Here is a 14,102-nt window from a genome sequence, read left to right on the forward strand (position 1 = left end):
ATGGCAGCCTCTATCACTCACCTCGGGTTCACTTTAAGGACTGCTCACCACTGCTCTTCTGTGTATGCTCCCCTTTAAACCCAGCATACAAATTCCTGCACATACAGTTGTCCACCCTTGCCCCCAAAGAGCATTCTCCTCACTGCTGTGCACCATTTTTCCTTCGTGTACAGTTTTACAGTTAGTAAGTGTGCTGAGATAGTCACATCCTCCTCTGGTGACAGGTGGCCAATTCTACATTCTGCTACCTTGAAGTGTGATCATGTGACAAATGCCACGACATCTGAATGTATAGCACAGCCATCCATTATGGTGAAGAATGGGAGTGTGCAATAGATATGTGGTTGTGACCATAGAGATAAAAGGTTTGCTTTGGCTGCGATTGGCAGGTGTTTTTTTTTCTCTTTTGTGCGCATGTTCATTATTCATACATTGTGGGCCTGTCCTGGTATAGTGAGCATGGTGGTGTGTTATATTCATTGGGAGTGGTTAGATGCAGTTCTGAAAAAATGAGCAAATGTTCTATAAAAAAAACAAAATCTATCACTGATGATTAACCAGCTGAGCGGTCTGGACGAGCTCAGCTCGTCCATCACCGCCGGAGGCTGCCGCTCAGGCCCTGCTGGGCCGATTTTCATCAAATAAAAAGCAGCACACGCAGCCGGCACTTTGCCAGCCGCGTGTGCTGCCTGATCGCCGCCGCAGCGCGGCGATCCGCCGCGTGCAGCGGCGAAAGAGGGTCCCCCCAGCCGCCTGAGCCCAGAGTAGCCGGAACAAAAAGTTCCGGCCAGCGCTAAGGGCTGGATCGGAGGCGGCTGACGTCAGGACGTCGGCTGACCTGTATGACGTCACTCCGCTCGTCGCCATGGCGACGAGGTAAGCGAAACACGGAAGGCTGCTCATTGCGGCCTTCCGTGTTACTTCTGGCCGCCGGAGGCGATCAGAAGGACGCATCCGGAGCGCCCTCTAGTGGGCTTTCATGCAGCCAACTTTCAGTTAGCTGCATGAAATAGTTTTTTTTTTATTGAAAAAACCCCCTCCCGCAGCCACCCTGGCGATCTTAATAGAACGCCAGAGTGGTTAAAGCAAAGGAGAAAACCACACCCACTCAGAATTTCTTCTTAGGAGCTTGCTGCAAAGTCATATCTAAGTGTTTTGAAACCTTGATATACACACCAAAATGTGATCTCTCAGCAGTCCACCAGGGGGAATCCTTTTACTGGGATTTCTGTACAAGAAGCACAAAGTCAGAAGGCACTTAACATTAGAAAATATCACACATTTGCTTTTAAAGCTAATGTAAAGTGAAGAAAAAACAAAACTGATACCGAAGGAGGGGGAAGGCTCTGGGTCCTATAGAGTCTTTCCACTCCCCTCACGGTTCCCTCGTTCCAGTGATGTAAGTTCCGTTAGAACACCTAGCCGTGGGATGCTTCAGAGGGGCGGCTCCGTACTGCTCACGAGTGAAAAAGCGTGCTTGCACATGTGCAGTATGGAGCAGCCTGTCTTTAGGAGCACTCAGGCTCCCAAAGACTTCTGAAGGCTCCCATGGCTGCACAGAGCAGTATTTGACCGGTGGAATACTGCTACTGAGAGAGACAGCGCTGGAATGCGGGGACCGTAAAAGGAGCAGAAAGGCTCCATAGCAGAGTTCCCCAACTCTATCCTCAAGGCCCACCAACAGTACATGTTTTGCAGAAAGCAACAAACATGCACAAGTAAGGTAATTAGAGCCTCAGCAGAGCTGATTACCTACCTGTGTGAAGGCCCACCAACAGTGCATGTTTCGTGGAAGTTGAGGACAGGGTTGAAGAACACTGCTCTATAATACCCAGAGCCTTCCCCCTCAGGTAAGTAGCTGTTTTATTTTATTTTCCTTTACATTACATTCACTTTATAAGTCATAAGAAGACTGGAAATTATGTCAGGGTATGAGAGGGTTGCCCACCTGTAGATGTTGGGGTCCAGAAGAACGGCTGTGTCTTTTGGTAGCTTGGATAAATGGACAACCTTAGTTTTCAGCTGATGCCGGTCTGTCTCATTTATCCATACATCCGGGAGGCTGCAGAGAAAAAAAAAAAAAAAAAACACGATAGAAACCTATTCCACGGTTGTTTTAAAATTCATCTCAAACTGAACAGAATATGAAAAGAAGCTGCTACTTTAACAATATTCCTATAAAAGTGTTCATTTACACCAGTAGCTGTGGTGGACAAGGTGGCCCGATAGCTGGGTCTGCTGTAGCCATGTGATATTTATAAGGGGCAAAATTAATACCGTATTGCAAATCACCATAGATTTGATTAGGCCCATATTTTGTGCTAAATTATCAAAAGGGTTGTTCCTATATAGTAACACCCCTGTGTCTCTGCACCCTCCTGTGTCCGTGCTTCCAGACCTGACAGTTTGCGGTCTGAACCTCATTGTATTGTGGGAATTAACAGCTTTTTCCAAATGCCAAGCAAGCAACATCTCCGTGTGCATCGGTTACAGGCAATGTGGGAAAAGCAGGCATTCTATAGAATGCCTAGGCAATATATACAATGCCTGGAGTTTTTTGCCTACCTGAAGTGATTAGGCATACCTTGCCTAAACACTTCAGGCATTGTATACATTGTCTAGGCATCCTATAGAATGCCTGCTTTCAAACTTTGCCTGCAACATATATACTTCAGACAGCAGTGGGGGAAAGGTGAGCAGGACGCGTCTGTGTGTGCGTTGCGGGTTGGGGGGCGGTGGTAGCGGCTGTGGCCCAGCGCCCATTTTTTTAATGGGAGGGCCTTTTTACTAGTTAGAGAATATAAACTGCCAGGTGATCTCTGTGGAAAGTTCTAAGCACAGAGGGAGCTGCTGCTTGCTTGGCAGTTGGAAACGGCCGTTATTTCCCACAATACAATGAGGTTCACAGACAGCAGTATGAGGGCTTTTACCACAATATCAACCATGCATGGGATCTTGATGCAGTATTTGAGAAAAAAGGTAAAGATTTCTTTGGGGGGGTGGGGGTTTCAGCTACTGATTGGGATGAATTCAACCCTGGTTTAAAGTTTTTATTTACAGTTACTAATGCCCAACAGGCAAGCATTTAAAGCAAATCAGTTGTGTAGAAAGAATGAACTGAGCGAGGAGAAACCATGCGCTATGAACGAGTTGAGGCTGTTGTAAAGAGGCATCATGTGATTGAGTTTGACAACCCTGCTATAGACCTAGTCCGACATAGAAAAATGTGGATGCTGCTATATGGTGCGGCTGCCAGTAAAATCCGACACAGTCTTCTTCTGATCAAAGTGTTGGACTACAGTGATGTGAAAAACTATTTGCCCCCCTTCCTGATTTCTTATTAATTTTCTTAAATGTTTCTCATGCTCATCAAAAAACGTTAACTATTAGTCAAAGATAACATAATTGAACACAAAATGCAGTTTTACATGATGGTTTTTATTATTTAGTGAGAAAAAAAACCCTCAAAACCTACATGGCCCTGTGTTAAAAAAAATTGCCCCCTGAACCTAGTAACTGGTTGGGCCACCCTTAGCAGCAATAACTGCAATCAAGCGTTTGCGATAACTTGCAACGAGTCTTTTACAGCGCTCTGGAGGAATTTTAGCCCACTCATCTTTGCAGAATTGTTGTAATTCAGCTTTGAGGGTTTTCTAGCATGAACCGCCTTTTATAGGTCATGCCACAACATCTCAATAGAATTCAGGTCAGGACTTTGACTAGGCCACTCCAAAGTCTTCATTTTGTTTTTCTTCAGCCACTCAGAGGTGGATTTGCTGGTGTGTTCATTGTCCTGCTTCAGCACCCAAGATCACTTCAGCTTGAGTTGACGAACAGATGGCCGGACATTCTCCTTCAGGATTTTTTGGTAGACAGTAGAATTCATGGTTCCATCTATCACAGCAAGCCTTCCAGGTCCTGAAGCAGCAAAACAACCCCAGACCATCACACTACCACCACATTTTACTGTTGGTATGATGTTCTTTTGCTGAAATGCTGTGTTACTTCTACGCCAGATGTAACGGGACACGCACCTTCCAAAAAGTTCAACTTTTGTCTCGTCGGTCCACAAGGTATGTTCCCAAAAGTCTTGGCAATCATTGAGATTTTTTTTGCAAAATTGAGACGAGCCTTAATGTTTTTGCTTAAAAGTGGTTTGCACCTTGGATATCTGTCATGCAGGCCATTTTTGCCCAGTCTCTTTCTTATGGTGGAGTCGTGAACACTGACCTTAACTGAGGCAAGTGAGGCCTGCAGTTCTTTAGATGTTGTCCTGGGGTCTTTTGTGGCCTCTCGGATGAGTTTTCTCTGCGCTCTTGGGGTAATTTTGGTCCGCCGGCCACTCCTGGGAAGGTTCATCACAGTTCCATGTTTTTGCCATTTGTGGATAATGGCACTCACTGTGGTTTGCTGGAGTCCCAAAGTTTTAGAAATGGCTTTATAACCTTTACCAGACTGATAGATCTCAATTACAGTACTTCGTTCTCCTTTATTCCTGAATTTCTTTGGATCTTGGCATAATGTCTAGCTTTTGAGGTGCTTTTGGTCTACTTCTGTGTCAGATAGCTCCTATTTAAGTGATTTCTTGATTGAAACAGGTGTGGCAGTAATCAGGCCTGGGGGTGACTACAGAAATTGAACTCAGGTGTGATAAACCACAGTTAAGTTCTTTTTTAACAAGGGGGGCAATCACTTTTTCCCACAGGGCCATGTAGATTTGGAGTTTTTTTTCTCACTAAATAATAAAAATCATCATTTAAAACTGCATTTTGTGTTGAATTATGTTATCTTTGACTAATAGTTAACGGTTTTTGATGAGCAGAAACATTTAAGTGTGACAAACATGCAAAAGAATAAGAAATCAGGAAGGGGGCAAATCGTTTTTCACATCACTGTATGTCCGATACCCTAATAGCTGCTGGCCATTAGGAGCATTGTGAAATACTGAAATTATAATTGTGCTTGAGCAACTGGGGGTAGAGTGCACAAGCTGGCACTGGCCCCGGCATGGATACCGGGTCACCTCATCTAGTGCGCAGAGGTACAGACCCTCCGGGACCACAGTCAGCAGTGCTTTTTCCCGATCACTCATGTCCCCTCCAGCACCCTGGAATAAATTAAGGGTTAAACTATCTCCGCTATCCTAAAAACAGACATCAGTTACGCATAATGATGCAACTTGCCACTTGGGGGGGGGGGGCTATCTGCGCTGCTCCCAACCCCTTGGGATGTAGCTTGTGGGCAGTGGTCCTAAGAAGTGTTAGCATTTGGGACTCCACCATGTTTGGAAACCTAGAGCACCCCAATGAAGCTTCCAAATCTCTTTAGGACAGTACTGAGGTGCAGGTGCTTTGCAATGCCTTTAATTTGCTGGCAGGCTTACCATGCAGACCGTTTAAATAGGTGCTTGGGAGTGAGCTCTTGACATCCTTTGTGTTTTTATTTTTGGGGAGTAGTTGTGGTTAGTTTCCCTGGTGGTGAGGTCACTTGAAGGGCTTCCTGTGCTACTACTGCCTCCGTGGGGGTGTAGTCAGTTCTCCTAAATGTTTGCAACAATTCAATAACTGAATTCCATAGAAAATTGTGTCCTAGTATACCTGGGTAAACTGAATGCTGTTTTAAGTGTAAAAGGTGGTCACACCAAATATTTTCTGTTCACTTTTAAAAAATCTAATGCATTATTTTAGAAAGTTTCTTCATTTCACAGCACAGTCCAAAAGTGTGTTACGAATCTGCCAAATTTTCGGGTTTGGACGAATTTGATCGTGCCCTATGTGCATTGTGCATGGAATTAAATACAACGGATTGCAATGGATAAATGTAATCGCAAAGAACATAACACGTGATGCAAATATATTTCCTCCACAGTCTGAAGAACGGCTCTTATAATGCCAGACAGGAAACGCATCATTGGTGTTTTAAGTGCACCCACAATGCACTAACATGTATATCTATTGAAAAAAATATCAGTTATTATTGACCTGTATGGATAGGGTCCATCAATACTTCTTTTGTGCTAGAGAAAACAGCTTGTCGTGCGTTATTCTGATAGAATCCGTTGCATCATGTTTGTATGTAATCAATTTGTGCACTAACCTGCATCACAGATGCAGATGGAGTATCCTTAATTACCTCCGCAGTGCTAAATTTCTCCGTCCCTCTGCGCACTGCTTCTCCCCCAGGGACGGAGAAAGGCGTATGTTTCTGTTTACATGCCGGGAGTGGGCGGGGCAACACGCTCGCACACTCTAGCCAGCCCGCACAGCAGTTGACTAATTGGACATTAGGAACGAGTGTTCCTAAATCCAATTAGAGTCCCCGATTGATGTATGAAGGCTGCTTCAAAGAGAAGCAGTCTTCATAACAAACCGCCGGCACATTGTTATTGTGTCCGTGTGCGCGCGATCACGCGATCGCGCGTGCACACACCCACCCGCACAGCCCCTGCAGTCCAATGATTGGTTATTGGGGACCCCAGTCCCCAATAACCAATCATACCACATGACAAATAAATGAATGGAGACTGCCTCTGCTTGAGGCAGTCTTCATTCATAACAACAGTTGTAAACAAAGGTGCAGCGCGCGATCGCGCGCCCCCGCGCCGCACGCACGCACGTGCACACCAGCTCCACAGTCCAATGATTGGTTTTGGGGACCCCAGTCCCCAATAACCAATCATATTGCCTAATAAATAAATGAATGATGACTGCCTGGGAGGAGTGAAAAATGCTCTGGTTTTTAAGGGGAAAACCCCTCAGTTGTGAAGTGGTTAAAAGGGACTCAGAGTTGAGGTTTTTTTTTGTTTGTTTTTTACTCCCCCTTACCCGATGCTTCCTCCAGCCCCATAATCATGGATTTATCACTCGCCGTCCCCCTGCGATGTCCCGTTCAGCAGCGGTAAGCCCTGGTAAGTGGGCTCAGTGACGTCAGCGGCGGCAAGCGCAGAAGGCTTCAGCTGGCGTCACTCAGTCAGACGGAGTCTGACTGAGCCACGTACTAGGAGTTGACGGTGGCTGAACAGGTGATCGCAGGACGGCGAGAGACACATCCATGCTTATGGGGCTGGAGGAATCCTTGGGTAAGTTAAAAAAAAAAAGGCAAGAAGACTTATCTCTGAGTTTTTGTTTTTTTTATTTATAGTTTTCATTAAAGAGACTAACAAAATGTTCATCCCTTGTTCTTCTATCCTACAAGTTCCTATACCTATTCTAATGTGATCTGGCTTACTGCAACGTTTTTTAAATGCCCCCTCTGTGAAATAACTCACTGTTTCTTCATTCTGTCGGATTTGTCGCCTTCTATCTGGAAGGGGCTGTCTCCTCAGTAATGAGGTGTGTTTACATTGCACCTCCTCTGTTCTCTTAGCTTTGTTTCTGTGAGGTAGATGAGTGAGGGAGCTGCGGAGACAGAGAGTGTGACAAGCAGAGGCTGGGACAGCCTGTGTAACGAGCTGCAGGCTCCGATGAACTAGCCTGTCACGCTTCATTGGATCACAGCGGCAGGGGGACAGAAGGTAAATACAGACTTCACGCTATAGGTCCGGCTGCAATACGTGTGAGTTTACAATGAATAATCTTTGTATCTGTCCCCCTGCCGCTGTGATCCAATGAAGCGTGTCAGGCTAGTTCATCGGAGCCTGCAGATCGTTACACAGGCTGTCCCAGCCTGTCACACTCACACTCTGTCTCCGCAGCAACCCTCCCTTCTCCACATAAGAGAACGTAGGATGTGTAATGTAAACAGCTGGCTCAGAGAAGGCAGCTGATTACGATCCAGCAGGAGAGGGCATACTGCACACGCTGTAACCTGCGCTCCTCTCCTGCTGAGATGTCCAGTGGACTGACATACTTCCTGTTTTGGCAGCCATTTTTTTTGTTTATAAACAAACTATATAAAACAGTTTTTTATGATGTTTAATGCGACGTGGAGGGGCGAAATTATGACAGAGGGGAATAGGAGATTTCCCTGAACACATAGGTATGTTTTTTGTGTGCTGCATTTTTTTCCACTAGCGGCAATTGTGATGCTGAATCGCAAAAACACAAACAGCTAGTGATTTTTAAATCGCTACGGTTTGCTTAACAACATAGGAATCGCGGTAGGTAATTTCCACTACCGCGATTCGTTTTTTACTTAAGCGTGATCGCAGCGCGGAGCGATTTTTGCCGCGATTTTGCTATGCAGTGCATAGCCTAAATTGCGATTGCCGGGAAAATTTGGAACTTTTCTGAATCGCAATCGCTAGCGTTTAGCACGAACGCTAGCAATTGCTAGTGGAAAAGGGTCCTTGACAGATTAGTCAGTTTGCCCACTGGGTTTTTTTTCCCCCGGATTCAGTTCTGCCACGTGATCTGTATGGAGTGTTCGTTTAGTGAAAGTGCTATGCACAAAGGGAGATATTGCTTGCTTGGCAGTTGGAAAAAGGCATTATTTCCCACAATGCAACCAGGTTCACAGACAGCAAACTGTCAGGACCATGTTCATGGCATCACCCTGTGGGAGGGGTTTTACCACAACATCATCCACACAGACCCCCCTCAGGCTGTAGTGATGGAATAAAAAACTAATATGATTTTTATTTTGAGTTTAATCCCGATTTAAAACTGAACCCAAACATGGGTTGTTTGACAGTGTATTATTTTCAGGGGTGCAGTGCTAAGGTTCGAATACTTTACAGTAAGAGTGATTAAAATGTGGAATGCGTTGCCACAGGAAGTAGTTATGGCAAACTCTATACCTGCATTTAAAGGGGGCTTAGATGCTTTCCTTGCGTTGAAAGACATCCATGGCTACAATTACTAGGTAATGCCCAAAGATGTTGATCGAGGGATTTTATCTGATTGCCATCTGGAGTCGGGAAGGAATTTTTTCCCTTTTTGGGGCTAATTGGACCATGCCTTGTAAGGGTTTTTCGTCTTCCTCTGGATCAACAGGGATATGTGAGGGATCAGGCTGGTGTTGTACTGTGTTCTCTGGTTGAACTCGATGGACGTAAGTCTTTTTTCAACCCAAATAACTATGTAACTATGCAACATTACTGAGCAAAGTTATGCTTGCTTCCATCCCCTCCCTAGCTGTGCCAGGCTCACTGAAGCAACTACTGGCAAATTTAAGTGCCAGTATTTATCGGTAACTTGAAGCCTCCTAGGGAAATTGGCAAGCTATGTAGCACACAGGCAGAATCTGTTAATTTCCCAACACAAAGGGCACAACTTATAGTCTCACTTTTACTCATGTAAAATAAGCTCTTTGAACTATAAAACAGCTGCTTAACCCCCTTGCCGGTTATCCCGAGCTCAGCTCGGGGTAACCTGCGCAGGAGGATTCCTCAGGCCCCGCTGGGCCGATTTCTATCAAATAAAAAGCAGCACACGCAGCCGGCACTTTGCCAGCCGCGTGTGCTGCCTGATCGCCGCCGCTCTGCGGCGATCCGCCGCGAGCAGCGGCGAAAGAGGGGCCGCCCGAGCCCAGCGCAGCCGGAACAAACAGTTCCGGCCAGCGCTAAGGGCTGGATCGGAGGCGGCAGACGTCAGGACGTCGGCTGACGTCCATGACGTCACTCCGCTCGTCGCCATGGCGACGAGGAAAGCGAAACAAGGAAGGCCGCTCATTGCGGCCTTCCTTGTTACTTTTGATCGCCGGAGGCGATCGAAAGTGCGGATCCGGAGCGCCCTCTAGTGGGCTTTCATGCAGCCAACTTTCAGTTGGCTGCATGAAATAGTTTTTTTTTAATTTAAAAAAAACCCTCCCGCAGCCTCCCTGGCGATTTTAATAGAACGCCAGGGAGGTTAAGAACAACTCACCAAACAGAAAGCTTTTGAAGTAAGATGAACTCACCACGCATGTTCCACTACACGGATTCTGGATGCAGAAAAACTCCAATGAATGTCTATGGGCCTGTTTCCACCAAAGGCGGTATTTTCTGATGCAAATTTCCCATAGGCATTCATTGGAGTCAGTACAAGGAAAGGGCTTCAAATAGAATTTGTATAAATATTGCAGGCCTCATACATGCTACACTTTAGGGTTCATTCTGTGCAAGGTAAAAATCTCGGCCTCCCACCCTACCTGAGCCTCCTTCATAACAGTTCAGAACAGAAACAGTAAAGTCCCATCAGCACACAGTATTACAAGGTATGTAGGCCACTTACATGTCTTCTGGAGTCCAGTGCAGCAACAACTTCACCTTCCCAGAATCTTCTTTCCTTTTTGCAATTACCTGAGAAAAGAAAATCATGTTCAAACACTGACCCCTACCATTGCACTAACATGCTTCCTGAAAGAAAGGAAACAAGCCTCTCACAGGCGTCCTCACATTGAGGGGGATGAAGGGAGTGCATATCCAATACTTTTAAAAGCAAAGTCTGGTGGACTGCAACACTCTGTAGAGAGAGAAAACCACTGTGCACAAATGAAAAAATAAAAGCGAATAATAATAATAATAAAAAAAAACCTGTAGAAATGTGGGGATTCTCCCTTAAAGGGAACCTAAACAGAGGGATATGGATGTTTCCTTTTAAACAATACCAGTTGCTTGTCAGTCCTGTTAATCTCTGACTGCAGTAGTGGCTGAATCACACACCTGAAACAAGCATGCAACTAATCCAGTCTGACTTCAGTCAGAGCACCTGATCTGCATGCATGTTGAGGGGCTGTGGCTAAAGGTAATAGAGACACAGGATCAGCAGGAGAGTCAGGCAACTGGTATTTTAAAAGGAAAAATCCATATTCTTCTCAGTTTAGGTTCCCTTTAAAGTGTGCCTGAGGTGAAATGTGACATGATGAGATAAACATGTATGTACAGTATACAGCAATGAGGAGGATAAGCGCTACATCTATATATGTAACCAGTAAGTCAGTTGGAGCTGCCCCTTCATTTATTCACAGAAACCAAAACACTAGAAGGTGGCGCTTACACAACACATAGCACAAACTCCAAAAGGGGAAAAGTGTAAACGTTCCATTTTACGAGTGCTCATGAGCTTCTGTTGATTTCTTGTCAGACACGGTCTCTTCACTGCTACAGCTTAGGAGAGGGTGACTACCACCACAACCTATGAGAATTTACTCAGATGACCAAAAAAACCATACTTAGGTTTATTTGCGCTTTGAGACACTTTGGGCTGTCCCCCACCTCTCTGGCTCAAAGCAGGTAGGACCAGGGCAAAAGATCTTCTCTTAAATATCATTACTGATTTATAAAGCACCAGCATATTCCATGGCGCTGTACAGAGTAAGATAATAGTTTGCAAGGAAACAAAAAGACATAATCGAGAGCCTTAATAGTGCAGTATGTTTCAAAGAATGATATTTGAATATATAAAGGAGAGTTACTCACAAAGGAGGGTTACCACTATGGCAACCACTGTATCAGCAGGTGGGGAGATTAGACCCGACCCCACTTAGGTTAAAAAGTCGCTTTCTGTAGACAGGAAGGAAGGCAGGGCAACACCCCAAGGGTGGACTAAGTTTGCAGGAAGACAAAATTTTAACAGGTGCCAGTATAGAATAAAACAATTTAAAAGTAACTCCAAGTATTGCAACACGTTTCGTGGGTCGGGGCTAGCTTCCCCAGATCATAACAGGAGCACCATAGCGAGTAAAAGCACCACACGGAGGTGCTTTTAATCGCTATGGCTAAGCAACAGTGCTCCTGTTATAGCATGAGGAAGAGAGACTCGACCCGCGAAATGCGTTGCAATACTTGGAGTCACGGATAAAGTGAATTTTGCCGACACATTTGTCTGTTTAGTCTTCTGGGGAGGTAAGTCCACCACTACCACCCTTTTTAAACAGTTTTTAACCACTTTATCCACTTATTACAGTTTTATCTACATCCAGTGCGACTTCATCAATTTTCATGAGGTGTGGGCTTTTGGACACTGAAAGACTGTGCCATTAAGCCGAGACAAAAACGAACATTAAACCTTCTTTCTACCTACTTTTAAACAGATTCTAAAATAAAAGGAGTAGAAGGATGGATACAATTGTTTTTATCATCAGTTTATTTTCAGCTCAAGTTTGCTATAAGTAGTTATCCTGAGGGAGCGGAGTTACTGCGCCAGCGAATGCGTTGTGAACACTGATTTGTTTGATAAAAAAAAAAAAAAAAATCTATCTCCACATCACCTGCCTGGTCTATCGTGGCTGGTTGAATCGCTCTCTGCAAAATCCACAGTACTGACTCACCCATTCTGCAGACTGAACCCAGTTCTTGTTATCTCCTAACAGTGCTCATGGAGAGTTTGAAAATACACTCCTGCCCTACCACAATTAAAGGTGGCCATACACCGGTCAATCTGCCACCAAGTCCGACCATCAGATAGATCCCTCTGGTGATATTTGATCAGAGAGGGATCTATTGCCTGCCCACACATTTCCAATAGATATTATGCAGAAATCTGTCAGCAATCATCCTAGTGCCACCATCTGCTTAGGGGGAGGTTCATTTGAAACCTTACACTTAGGAGCACCCAGGTGCTCGGTATACTTTAACCACTTCAGTACCAACACATGAAAACCCTAAAGGATCAGAGCAGTTTTGACATTTAAGCTGTCATTTAATAAGCAATTACTTTATCCCTACTTCAAGTGGACCTAAGCTCTAAATATGCCACTGCCTCTTTAAAAATAAAATGTATGCCTCTGTGAATACACAAGATGCCATGGATGCATAGGAAAGCACTTTTTCACACTGCAAATCCCTGTATTTTCTGCTGCCGTGATAACAAATGCTCATCAAAGCTGCAGGGTGAGGAGTGTATATTAGTGTCATGTCAAAAACAAAAAAGGGTAATTGCATGACACTATGTCAAGTCTGACTCACCGTGCTGTGAAAGACCACACTGTGTCCATGCCCCAAAGATTCTATTTGGGCTGATAAGTTGAAGCAGATGGCACGATGGCGAATGGCATCCAACGTCTGAGCATCAAAGAAGTCATGTGGCCTGGCTGCAAGATGACACAGGAAGTCAGTATCTGTCAATGCAGAAAGAGTGGGAGGGAAGGGGGTGTTAGAAACGAGAGACCCACCCACTAAGAGAGGCATGTGCCTTGCTATAGTGAGACATCCATGAACAGAACATGGACACGAGATGACGGCAGAGGGAGAGAGGAAGAGAGAGAGAGAAATATTTCTAAACCAAGCCTAGAAGTCATGTGAATATCACCATCTAGAATAATGCACAATAGCTGTTCCTACATAACCTTATACATATTCAAGACAAAAAAATTAATAGTTTTAACCACCTTAGCGGTATGGACGAGCTCAGCTCGTCCATTACCGCCAGAGGGTGCCGCTCAGGCCCTGCTGGGCCGATTTACCTGAAATAAAGAGCAGCACACGCAGCCGGCACTTTGCCAGCCGCGTGTGCTGCCCGATCGCCGCCGCTCTGCGGCGATCCGCCGCGAGCAGCGGCGAAAGAGGGTCCCCCCAGCCGCCTGAGCCCTGCGCAGCCGGAACAAATAGTTCCGGCCAGCGCTAAGGGCTGGATCGGAGGCGGCAGACGTCAGGACGTCGGCTGACGTCCATGACGTCACTCCGCTCGTCGCTATGGCGACGATCTAAGCAAAACAAGGAAGGCCGCTCATTGCGGCCTTCCTTGTTTATTCCGGGCGCCGGAGGCGATCAGAAGAACGCCTCCGGAGCGCCATCTAGTGGGCTTTCATGCAGCCAACTTTCAGTTGGCTGCATGAAATATTTTTTTTTTTATTTAAAAAAAACCCTCATGCAGCTGCCCTGGCGATCTTAATAGAACGCCAGGGTGGTTAAAATATCCAAAACGAACCACAAAGGTCTGTGGTGCTTCTACTTTCTATCAAGCTAGGATAGGAATACAGTCCGACAAATGACGCAATATCGGCAGGGTGGCCATCAGCCCTGGAACCCACTTGCAGAACTTTTTAAGCGATTGTGATTTAAAAAGCTCTTGCTAATGTAATGTCATGGGTGTGATCCCACTTGAGGGATGTGAATTTTTTTAAATCCCTCATAGCATTACATTAGCAAGAGCTTTTCAAATCACAAGTGTTTAGAAAATAACTGCTAGTGGGTCCCAGGCCTTATAGTCAGTTGTATGACTGCACTACCCATAGGTTGTTAG

At 45.4% G+C, this 14,102-nt stretch overlaps 1 protein-coding gene across 4 annotated transcripts in view; it reads right to left on the minus strand.

Annotated features, from left to right (window-relative positions):
• Positions 1-14,102, minus strand: part of AEBP2 (AE binding protein 2) — a 59,163-nt gene that overhangs the window by 4,132 nt on the left and 40,929 nt on the right. For 3 of the 4 annotated variants that reach the window (XM_068277367.1, XM_068277365.1, XM_068277369.1), the window contains 4 exons: positions 12,827-12,978; positions 10,152-10,219; positions 1,949-2,062; positions 1,177-1,228 (listed from right to left, as the gene is read on the minus strand). In XM_068277367.1, the coding sequence (XP_068133468.1) occupies positions 1,177-1,228; positions 1,949-2,062; positions 10,152-10,219; positions 12,827-12,978 (386 nt within the window). The remainder of the gene's footprint in view (positions 1-1,176; positions 1,229-1,948; positions 2,063-10,151; positions 10,220-12,826; positions 12,979-14,102) is intronic. The other variant, XM_068277368.1, reaches the window with a different exon arrangement.

The sequence above is a fragment of the Hyperolius riggenbachi genome, chromosome 3 (genome assembly GCF_040937935.1).
Source record: "Hyperolius riggenbachi isolate aHypRig1 chromosome 3, aHypRig1.pri, whole genome shotgun sequence".
NCBI lineage: Eukaryota > Metazoa > Chordata > Amphibia > Anura > Hyperoliidae > Hyperolius > Hyperolius riggenbachi.